At 31.8% G+C, this 13,291-nt stretch overlaps 1 protein-coding gene across 1 annotated transcript in view; it reads left to right on the forward strand.

Moving 5' to 3' along the window:
- The first annotated feature begins 522 nt into the window (after window positions 1–522).
- LOC137927405 (cytotoxic granule associated RNA binding protein TIA1) overlaps window positions 523–13,291 on the forward strand; it is a 114,226-nt gene continuing 101,457 nt past the window's right edge. Inside the window, exon 1 of the mRNA XM_068771203.1 lies at window positions 523–748. Coding sequence (XP_068627304.1) covers window positions 523–748 — 226 coding nt within the window. The remainder of the gene's footprint in view (window positions 749–13,291) is intronic.

Below are 13,291 nucleotides of genomic sequence, written 5' to 3' on the forward strand. Positions count from 1 at the left end.
TTTATACACGTTTACTACCTATTATTTATACCAATACTGTTTCCATACTGTGGTTGTCTGTAAGAGATTGCCACGTGTTATGAAACCCATTGTACTTATTTATTTATTATTATGAAAATATTTAATTATTTTCTAGCACGTACAATTAAAACGTAAAAAAGTAAGTAAAGAGTTATATAAATAAATAAAGAAACATATTTCGAAACAGGTATCAAATCGGTAATTTTTTTTTATAATCAATCTAATCGCGTGAAAATTAAAAAGGCCATATAATATTTTATTTGAAATATTTCATACATAAATATTAAATTCGCATTCAATTCCAGACTTAGAATAGAAAATTTTAAATTATATTTTAAAATATATTAAAAAAAATAAACAAACCAAAAACAAAAACAAAAGTCTTCTAAACGCTAGTGTAATACGTGATATAGTGATATAAAATAAACGTAATTCAAAACGTGATAGTGAAAATTTTGTAAGCTGCACCTACTCGACGCAAGATGGCGTTGATCTAAACAAATGGTAGAGAAAAGGGAGGCGATACACAAGATGCTAACCATGTCCACACTGATGATGCCAGCGGCGACGATGACCACAATGACGAACGCGGGGCCGATACCCGTGGCCGCGGCAACCAAGCTGGAACCAAAGCTTCTGCAGCTCCCACACCCAGCTCTCATGCAGCAGATACCACAGCAACCCCAGCCGCATCACCATCAACACCAACATGGCAACAATAAACTCGGTAAGTCCTTTTAAACATCAAGTCTATATTCTTGCGAATTCGTAAGCCCATGAACTGGTTGACCCACGCAACCCCTGGTGAACAGAACACAAAGACATGGTCCCTGGTCATCATTACGATCTATGGGTAAACCTTGACCCGGTGAATATCTATCGATGATATGATGCTGAAGAGGGTTAAGCCTGGTATTTCTCTTAATCTAATTAAGAACAAAGATGTGTATTTAATGGAATCAGGCGTTACCTTGCGGAAGTCCATCCTAAGTAAGAAAAGGATCAATATTTAGTCACTTCCGCACATGCAGTACTAGTCATGCAACAACACAGACTGTTTGGTACTAATCGGTGTAACCTAACTCCTGAGGATGCCCCGTGGAGGGGTGAAACACGTGTTGTTGTCGCATTGTTTGCTGCATATGCATTTATCAGCAGGCTGGCGAGCGGTGCACTTTGTTGCACGACTACCACTGCATGTGCGGTGTATGTACACTTAAAATAGAACTTTCGGTATTTTTAAACCATTGTTACAGTAAGGGATTGTAATTATTAAAATTTATTAAGTTGCACAACAAGGTGTACAACTTTATATTCAAATCAATATGAAACATATTGTCGATAACAAAATATAACAAAATTTTAATAAATAAAAAAATGTTTGACATTTATAAATTCAAACACTAGATATAATATTTAATGTTATCAGGCGTTACTTTGCGGAAGTCCATCCTAAGTAAAAAAAGAACCAATATTTAGCCACTTTCGCATATATTTAATTTTTTTTAACACTGCTTCGCAAGGTGTTATAGTTGTGAAGAAGAAGCAATAAACTCCACAACAACATATTTTTTTATTAAAGTTTAACACAGATTTAAACACATACAGTTTAGATATAGCAAGGTAGCTTATTTAGATAATAATCAGGCGACATCGCTGCCAAGGATTCTTGTCATTTAAATATTCGTTTATTGAATTTAAGTCTTGTAATAAGACGATAGAAGAATTATTCGACGTAATTCCGCTGAACACTTTCCAAAATTCAGTCTGTAGGATATTTTTGCTTGCAACTTTTTACCGATGCACGAATATTGACTATCATGTGAATATATAATACCTACAGGATATAAATAGAAGTTTCCTTTGTTTACCTGCATCATAAATGTCAAAATAAATAATACGACTCTAAAAACGACAGAGAAAATATATACATATATATATACACATATATAGTAAAGTGAATTTTGAAAACACTTTCATTTATGACACCATTTATTCTTCGATAGAGTATACCATACATTATTAAGAGTATATGCACTTTATATTCAACCTTATAGATCTTTTACAACAATCACCCTGTATATACTAAAAAGAGTTTAACAATCAAAACCTCTCGAGCACGAGAACGCTTGTTAACGTATGCAAATGAGTCTGGTGGGTTTCATGACATTTTTATTGCAGGCTCTCTGTTTTACAGGCGATTTGTTAGACGCTGATAAGTTAAGGTTCGTCGGGAAATTTAAATGAGTGAGGTTTCTTTTTAACTTGTTAAGATATAACGGATTTATATAGTCAGTTAAATTGTTGCTTATTCCTCATTTATAATTATCAAATAAGTGGGTAAGTACCCTCTTTAAGACATAGGTTGCTCTCAAAGATCATCACCACCGATGTAACACTACTAGCTAGGGCAATCCGGCTCGAATTCGAGTGCCGGTCTCGCGTTAAAATCAGGGAGGAGTCAATAGCCTCCCTGATAGGCGGAAAGGAAACTAGGGAAGAATTCCTCTCATACTGCAAGGAAATAATTAAAAAGTGATACAAAAAAAATGTAAACGAAAAGAAATAAAGATAAAATGTAACATGTAATGAGGGAGGAATGAAAGGTCACAGAGTAAAAGGGAAAGATAGCAGAAATGTGGCATGAAAGAATAGATTGAAAGAATATGTGAAGAACGAAAGGAGAGAATGGAAATAATAAATAACTATGTGAAAAAATAAATTGCCTGTAAAGTCCCTGACCCAACAAAGATAGGGGTACGAGAGGCCCCCAATAGCGGGGGCCATTAAAAAAAAAAACACTACTAGCTGGCCCACCTTGTGGCCTACTGTCCCGCACATGCACGGATGCGTAGTGCCCTAGAGACTGAAACAAAGCTAAAGATAGACATAGAGAGCATCGCCGTTATGATGGGCGACGACAACCTTCGCCCATCATTCCCACCTTTCGCTCGTGGGGTGGCGAGTGATACGGTTGAAAGAAATAAAACTCTATAGAATAAGGTACTTAATAAACTCTGCACAAAATAAATTGTTAACTAATAATAAGAAATAGGAAAAAGAAATGTGTAATAAAGAATTAAGAAAGTAAAATAAATGTGTAAATAAAGATAAAATAAAAGTAAGATAAAATTAAAGAATAAAAATAAATAATATGTACCTAGCCACCTTAAAGTAAGAAGATGATGGAAGAAAGGCGAGGAAAGAAAGCAGGTATAAAAGAGCAAAACGGAAATTATTGTGAAGGACAAAAGTAAAGAATGAAAGATATTGTGACGCGTGAAAGAGAGTGATAAATAAAGAAAAGACTAAAAAAAAAATTATTGAACAATAAAGTCCCTGATCCCAAAAAGTTAGGGGTACGAGAGGCCACCAATACCAGGGGCCATTAAAAAAAACACTGCTAGCATCCAACGAATACCCGCTACCGTAACTATATCGTCGACTTTTCTAATAGGAGATCTACATACATCACGTCTCCTGGTTCGTGATCTTATTTGAGAATCTTTCGGCTCCTATTTACTTCTTCTTTTCAGCTGGTGAATACCCGCTGTAAGGCTTATGTCTCCCCCAAAGACCAGAGGAACTTACGCTACCTGCATCGAGGCTTCGTGCGACCTTAACTTTGACGTTGTGTCCTAGAAAGCCTACCCGAGCTGCATATAAACACAATACACCCATACCTCTCTTTGCGTCGTGGTTACGTTCCAAAAAAACACGACGCAAATTTAAACGCCGCAAAGTGAATTAAGATTTTCTATAGCGAACCATTTAAAGATCGATGATAGGTTCCAGGGTCACGAAAATACTATTTTTTAATAAGAAAATTGAACAAAGTACATATTTGAAAAACAAAAATCATATAACTCTGCCAATAAATAAATTATTATTAAAATAAAAGCACAACACACTACGTAATTGAAATTGAACTCTAAAATTAGCAAAACAAAGTGAAAATAAAACTGTATCCAAATTGCGTTGATTTTTAGTTAGAAATGGAATCCCCGAGTTTTGATGGCATGGCGCAATTAGAAACTAAAGTGTTGACATCTATTAGAAAAAAAAAGAAAATTTCAGAAAAAATTAAAAACGCGAACCCAAAACAACGCAACCTCGAAAATTTAACGACGCGCAGTGAAAATTAATACTAATTAAGCAGCGACGCAACTTCGAAAAAAACGCAAAACGAAACGACGCAAAGCGAGGTATTGGTGTATTTTTAAACTATAATTTAAAACTACATTTCGTCTACTATTGTATGTTTTTTTTTTACTATCACTAACAACTTTCAAAAGGTATACTAAAAATAAATTGTCGGAAAAAGCTTATTATTCTATAAACTAATATTTAAATGACAAGAATCCTTGGCAGTGATGTCGCTTGAATGTTATGTTTTCATTTTGGTATATATTCTAAGTGTATATGTATTAATCTGTGTAAAAATTTATTAAAAGATGTGTCGTTGAGGAGTTTCTTCCTGCTTCTTCTCCAAAACTCTAATATCTTACTTAACAACAAAAGTCAAAATTAAAATAGTTTTAAAAATGCATATATAATAAGTTGACTATCAATAACTGTTCTGTTAAAAATTCTTATTTTGAATAAACTAATTTTATGGTGTCTTTTATTGTTATAAATTATTTCTGATGTCAATTATTTTTGAATAGGATGTACTATACATTAAGAGGCAAATAAGCTATACATTCACACCTTAAAAGCCTATAACTTATATACTATATACATCTATAGCATATTTTCAATTTTTGACCACGAAACTTTTATCTAAGAATTTCTCTAGTTCTAGTATTATATATGAAATGTAAATTGAAAATTGTATCTATATTGTCAGTACCAACCCTAGTAACAACGGTATTAAGCTTTTTAAGCACACCACACATTTAATATACTTGAATATCATGTTAAAACATTTATAATGCTCATGCAAATTAGTGAAACAATATTTTCTATTTTGAAAGGCCATTACAATAATTATTACCCTAATTAACATACAACACAAATAGGGGTAATTATTTAAATTACATTAAATAATGATATGTGGAATTATATGAGTAATTGTTACGTATCATATTCGTAGCTATTTCGTAGACCTCGTAGCAGTTTCGTAGACTTCGTAGCGATTTCGTAGACCTCGTAGCAGTTTCGCGGACCCCGTAATATTGATTTTTAATAACGTATCATAGTATTTTATCTAATAGAAATTAACTATAGCAAAAAACTATTGTGAAATAAATGTAGCGAAAATAAACAAAATAGTAGCTAATGTAAATAAGCAAAAATTGTGTAATTTTGAAATAAATAAGTATCTTAATTAAGGATACTGTATATTATAAATAAGATTGTAATGCCCTGTCCCATAAATACGATAGGGGAGAACGAGAGGTCCGCATAGCAGGGGCCATAAAAAAAGCCTTTTCTACGAAATTTATCCTTCAGGTATAACAGCTTAAGGATTTGTTTCTCGTGTTCCTCATGAAAAGAATGAACTCTTTAATGGCATCCTTCAAGTAAAAGCTACGTGCTATAACAAGCTGTCCCGTATACTGAGGAATACGACCTAAATCAGAGATGAGGATAAAAGGTCACCAGCCGTAGTAAAGCATCGCTCGTCAAAGACGATGGGAATCGAAACATTTTTCTGCATTTTTGCAAGAATTTAATGGAAGATGTAACAAAACAAAACAGAGGTCAAAAATAACTATGACAGGTATAATAAGGTAAAATTATTACCTGATATAAGCTTGAATTATGTAAAAAAAAAGTTTTTAAACAAAGAAATTTTTTTGAAAAATTATAAAAATTAAAAGTGTAAAATGTATAATAGTGGTTGAGAAGGATGAATGATAAAACAAAAATGGTATGAGATAATATGCCACATTAGAGAAAGACACTGTGATGAACGAAAGAGAAGGAAATGGAAGAAATTGTTAAGTATGAGGGAGAAAAAAATAGTATTTGAAAGAAATATTAAAAAATAAATCCCTGTTTAAAAAATAAGACAGAGAAACGATAGATCCTCTATAACAGACACCATAAAAAAATATAAGCAATTAACTTGTGTGTTTTGTGGACATAACATTCCACTGAGAAAGTGCGTATAATAATAGTGTTACCGATACCGCTGTACCGCGTCTTAGGTATACTCCGCAACAGAGGAGGGGGAATATGGGTCGTTCCGTTCTATCTGCCCGCCGACAACATACCATCATGTTCTTCTCTCCACCTCCTACCTCGCTTAGCTTACCTAAGGCGTGGTACAGAAGTTTCGGTAGCACTATAGAAAATACTATAAAAGAAGAAATCGATAAAAAGTAAAAAGAATATAGCCTAGCGGTGGATTATTTAGGGTTGCGATCATAGGGTCGATACTTTGTGAATTAATTATATAGAATTGCCACTGAAGAAGTATCCAGAAGATGGATAGCAGCGTGTTCTGCGTACCATAATACCACACTGCGATCGCCAACCTCCCTATCAAGCGTGGCGATTACTGTATAACCCTACGTAGATTTCCTTGGTGGAGGCCTATTCCTTACAGTGGAGGTCTAAAGACTAAAACCAATTTTTAATGGAACCAGGCATTACCCTGCGGAAGTCCATCCTAAGTAAGAAAAAAAACAATATTAAGCCACTTGCGCACATGCAGTGGTACTCGTGCAACAAAGTGCACCGCCCGCTAGCCTGCTGATAAATGCGTATGCGGCAAGCAATGCGAATTACACAACTGCCACCATCAAATCACTCAACACGTGTTTCACCTCTCCACGGGGCTTCTTCAGGAGTTATGTTACACCGATTAGTGCCAAACACAGTGTCGCATTTATCAGCGGGCTGGCGGGCAGTGCACTTTGTTGCACGACTACCACTGCATGTGGGATAATTCTATTGGTCTTTTTCTTACTAAAACCAATGTATACAAAATAGATGTGTACGTGTTGATTTATTTTCTCTTATGTGTCCGTGTGATACGTAAGCCGGAAGCCGGATTGCAGAAGTGTAATGCGGTATCACTCAAAGAGCTTCATGCATTCAGGTCAAAAGGCTCCGAACGGGAACTTGAAAGCGTCGATCTGAAACATCCCTTTGTGAACGCCACAATAATGTTTCACGTATTTCACTGTTCACAAAATTTAGATTCGTTTACTTAGAAACAATGTTTAGGGTGGTTTTAAACCTGTAATAAACCACTCTTTTGACTACATTAATAGTTTTTTTTAAATACATATATGTATACAGGATGATTTATTATTTAGTTTTAATAAAATTTTATTACAGCGTTTAAGAGTTTTTAAACGGTTTTATTTAGTTCGACCCGTATGGAATTTATTTGTTTGGAACAAAATAAGAAATTGAAATTTAAGCACCTCCCCGTTATCAGATTGATCTGAAATTTGGTACACACATTTAATTTAGATGACAATACAATATAATAAAATCAATAACATTATTAATCTAAGATGGCCGCCGACACAAAATGGCGGATTACGTATTTTTCCTTAACCCCCTCAATATGGGTATCAAATGAAAGGGCTACACTAGTGAAACACGATGATTATGTCAAAATTTAAAATTCAAGATAGACGCCGTTCCAATATGGCGGACTAGGTACATATTTTTCCACAACCACCACAATATAGGTATCAAAAAACCGTTTAACTTAAAAGTTTTTTTAATGTATTTATTAGCTGATTTAAATGCGTGGCACTTGATTTGTTGACTCATTTACACATCAAAAATTCAATTTACACATCAAAAATGTTTTTAAAAAGCTTCTGTCTGTTAGATCAGCGTTCTAAGCCGATGGTAACTTACTGCTTATAATGTTAAAATAAACAATTCGAAGGCGCATGTAAATATCTACTTGAATAAAGATACTTTGAAATAGAATAATTCATACATGTCAATGTATATCTCATTAGCTGTCAAATAATATATGAAAAAAACGCTATTTCAAAATTGTATTCACTTATTTATTTAATATTCTTTATTGTACACATTAGGATACATTTAAATAGTTTCACAATAATATACAAAAAAGTACGAAGGGCGGTCTTATCACACAAGGCAATCTCTTACAGATAACCATAGCATAAAAAAGGAAGAAGCATTTTTAATGGGTAGATACGTGTACTAAATTTACAAACAATGGTACATAAACATACATAGACATGCATGTAACACATATATTTATAATAAATAAGGTATAATACACTATAATATATAATACAATAATAAATAAAAACATCAAACTGATTTCGATCGTACTTGCCTCAGAAAAAATTAAGAAACAGGGGAAAAAAAGAAATGAATTAACAGATAGGTAATCATAGGTCTAGTAAATATTTCTTAACAGTTTTCTTTAAAATAAGTAGTGAGTTAGCACGTCTTATATTCAGCGGTAAATCATTTCACAAACGAACGGCCTGTGTGGTGAAAGATTTGACTATAAACGAGGAATAATGCTTAATTACTACATATTAAAATTATTAATGTGTACTATCTATCCTTACAGACTTTAGAAGTCATAGACCTGTGGCAATTCAATAAAACATTAACATAACAGTGCAAAAGGATAACGTTATACATATTGATTGTAAATAACTATAATCCTTTAAACCTTTTATATCTATTACCAATCATCTTGTAAAGCAGTGATTCCCAAAATGGTCTATATCGACCCCTAGAGGTCTATGACAACCTGTAAGGGGTCTACATCAGCGAAAAAAAATTTGGAGGTCTATGAAACGAAAATGGGGGTCCACAGACTGGACATCATTAGCCGAGGAGATTTAAGATTAACCCTTACAAAATTGACGCCAAATGTTGATAATTTATTATTAAAGCATCAGGTTCATCCTTTTCACTAAAAATATTGACTTATTGCTAATGTTATTTTATTTATAGCTTATTTAATGTTACGTATATTTTACATAACAAATGTGAAATTTTATTTTGAGTAGTTTTAATTTAAATTCAATTAATATATGTATAAATTAACATGTGTTTTTACTTTAAGTTTTTAACACTAAACTTCACTACACTTAGAAATTTACAGGAAATCAATATCAGGTAAGTAGGGGGTCTGTCCAACACGGAAAAACATGGCAAGGGGTCTACGACACAAAAAAGTTTGGGGAACTCTGATGTAAAGATTATTGAAAAACGCTTCCGCTCCCGCTACACTTTACTCCTATAACCATCGCCTTAGCTTATTAAAAATGTAATAAAATTATTTAATCGTCAATAACTAACCTAATTACTCAACTTCGAAATTCAAATGAAATGGATTTATGCATATTTATATGCTTGTGCATATTTATATTTTAGATCACTTTATACAGGTGTTTGGAAATCAGTGTATAATTTTTTAATTCTGATACCCTGCACTGGGCACATAAGGTTATATAAGATTCCTACCTACTAAATTTCTTAGGGAACTCCCAGTTTTTTTGTTTTTTGTTTTTTTTGGCCCCCTTATTGGGGACCTCTCGTTCCCCTATCTAGTGTGGGACTGGGCCTTTAAATTTTTTATTAATTTATTCACACACTTCTATTTATTTCCATTCTCTTCTTGCATATTTCTTATTATCTCTATTTCTTCTTTATTCTTTCTACAATTTTCCCAGTCTTTAACTTCCATTCCGCTATCCTTACATCCATCCTCAGCCACTACATGCTAATTCTAGTTTAAAATTTTATTTTATTTATTATTTATTACAATTTTGCACCATTTTATTTGTTACCCATTTTTATTTTACAAATTAATTTATTCTTTTACTATTTTGTTGCTGTCTTTATAATTTAATTTCTTACAATATCTGAATCATCTACTTCGTTTTATTTTTATTTCTAGCATTTTTAATTACATCTTGGCAGTAGCTGAGGATGCATCCTCTCTCCTCTTCATTGGAACTCCCAGTTGTCCTTGAGTACTCTGCCAAGGCACATCCTGGGAGGTAGCTAAACCTACCCGGGTATCCTTTCTATGACGCATCAACACGAGATCAGAACGTAGTCGCCTTTTACGACAAACCAAGTTTACCCTTAATCAAAAGAACACGGGTAGAGAATATACAAGAAGAACATCACCTCACTGGTGAAGAAAGAGAAGTATCGCCCACTCTTATGAAGTTCTGCAAAAAGGTAATAGAGAAAACAATAAAAAGCAATAAATAAATCAAAATAAATAAAAAAAAAACTAGAATTTACTCTTGACTTGAAGACTCCTAAGTTATAACTTTCTGGAAACAATGACACCGATAAGTTGTTCCACACTTTGTCAGATATATAGACAATATATAGATCATATAGACAAAGTATATATATATAAGATATAGATATATATATATATATATATATATATGTATATATATATAAGAGACGCACGGATTCACGACATCCGTACACGGTTAAAATTTCTTCCACCCACATTAAGCATTTTGCTAATACATTTATAGTGTGAAATGAATATATATACATATATATGTATATATATACCCGTGTTCTTTTTATTTTCTATATCTATTTTATTTCTATATCTATTATCTTTTTTATGTATATATATATATATATATATTTATTTATATATATATATAAATACACACAACATATTTTTTTAAAGTTTTGATTAAAACAGATATGTTTTGAAAAGATATTTGATTAAAAAAAGATAAGTGATTAAAAGACCTTTGATTAAACATTTTTTAATTTAAAAATTGATTTGATATTAATATATTTTCGATTAATAGGAAATTTGAGTAAAATTAATTTTGATTAAATAAGATTGTGGATTAAATAAGACATTTGATTTAATAACATATTTGGTTAGAAAAGACTGTTTTGTGTACTGGGCATTACTTGGGAGTATTCAGTGTTCAAGTTATTTCGTTTTCGTAGATTTCCTTTATCAATAAATGAATATATATATAAATTAACAATAAACTCCACAACAGCATATCTTTTTAAAGTTTAACACAGATTTAAACACATACAGTTTACATATAGCCTAAACGAAATCTAAATAATCAGGCGACATCGCTGCCATGGATTCTTGTCATTTAAATATTCGTTTATTGAATTTAAATCTTGTAATAAGACGATAGGAGAATCATTAGACGTAATTCCGCTGAACACTTTCCAAAATTCAATCTGTAGGATATTAATAAACTTGCAACTTACCCATGCACGAATATCGAATCTCATGTTAACATATAACAGATATATTAACGTGAGAGATTATAACATATATATAATATATACGTACAGGATATAAAAAGAAGGTTTCATTCGTTCACCTGCGTTATAAATGTCAAAATAAATAATACGACACTAAAAACGACAGAGAAAAAAATATATCTTATTATATTATTACAGTTTCTATGAAGTAATATCGGCTTTCCACCTGGATTATGGCGTGACATAAAAACGTTACAGCCACTTAAATATAGTTGATATAGGGTTATATTTTAACGACATTTTATTATGAGGGTTGGTTTTTAAATGTAAATTCTTAGATTCAAATTATTCTTTCACTCTCATAGAGACGATAAATCTTTTTAATTTTAATATATATCTGTTTAAATACTGCCTTAAGAATTGTGAAACATAAATATAAATATACACATATCAATTTTTTTGTATATCTAATATATAAAATTCTCGTGTCACGGTGTTCGAACTTGAACTCCTCCGAAACGGCTTGACCGATTTTTACCAAATTTCATATGCGTATTCAGTATGTCTGAGAATCGGCTACTATCTATTTTCCATACCCCTTAGTGATAAGGGTAGTCCACCCCTAAATTTTTTTTTTTAATTTCTTGACGAAATTTTTTGTTTTAATTTTTTTTATGATACAACATAAAAAAACACATACAACCCTAAATTTTCACCCCTCTATGATCATCCCTTATTTTTTATTTGTAAATTTAAAACATTATTTCTTTGCAAAACAACGTTTGCGGGATCAGCTAGTCTTTTTATATTATTGTAACATGTAAGCAGTGGTAGTCCAAAGGTACAGAACAGAAACTTCCTAATACAATTATAAATAATTCATACTTCGTGCATTAATTATATAGGATTACTGCACACAAATAAGTTTTCAAAAGTCGGGCGATCGCACACCTGCCTGTAAATAGTTGCGATTATGGTATATATCGCCATAGATATCTTTGAGTGAGGCCTTTTCTTTACAATGGGTGTATATCAGCTGAATGTATCAAAATATGTCAAACAGGAAAAAAGTTTGTTAGTATTAGTTTACCTATCTTGTGGTATATGAAACAGAAAGTATATTTTTGTTGTTAATACTTTGAAGACGATAGAAGCGTCGCCTAGTGTACCATTAGATGTATAATATCGCCATAATGACCGCTCTTGCGCTCGCATACGGAGACTTCTCTCCTCCCAGTGGGGGGACAATCCACGTCTATTGGCTCGAAGACACCCCCCGAAATCCTTTCAGCTCCAACGGCCATCAGTTGTACGGGCGATGTACCATTCGCACTACCATGAGCAATCCTTCGAACAATGTTCGACATAATCGTTCAACATATATCTCTACACTTAATATATTGATTAACAAAAATATACCTCTTATAGTGTAAAAATGATATACACCTATAAGCAATGTTTATGTTTTAACAATATACACACAATGGAAATGTTACAAATATATTTGATTAAAAAAGGTATATTATTTAAAAGATATTTTAATAAACATTTTTTGATTATTTATGATTTGATTTGATTTTTTAATTTATATTATTTTTAATTAAAAAAGATATTTAATTTAAAAAGATGCTTAATTAAAAAAGATATGTTAATAAAAAAATAGTTGATCCTCAAATAGTTCATAATTGACATCAAATGAGGTATATTTATGCCATTAAAGCCTTAACATTTAGCAGTAACCTAGTAAGTAAATGGAAAAATAATTAAAATTTTATTATAAAATTTTATATATTACTATAAAATATATGGTATACATGACATATATGGGCAGTGTGACCAGTGTAGACCAGTGGCAGAGAACTGTGACTTGTGATCTTAGGTCGCGAGTTCAATTCTCGGTATACAAGTTTATATATAATATAAAGGAGAAGAAAAACTTTATAATTCATTTTAATCTAAAAAAATATTAAATAAATATTATGAACGCTATAATTCTTTTAAATATACATATAAATATTTGTAGATAATTCTAAAATATGATTTAAATAGGCAGAATTATTTCAGTTATTAATATATA

The sequence above is a fragment of the Battus philenor genome, unplaced genomic scaffold (assembly GCF_028537555.1).
Source record: "Battus philenor isolate CCGP_79_NKW_IND1 unplaced genomic scaffold, ilBatPhil1.0.hap1 SCAF_30, whole genome shotgun sequence".
Classification (NCBI taxonomy): Eukaryota; Metazoa; Arthropoda; class Insecta; order Lepidoptera; family Papilionidae; genus Battus; species Battus philenor.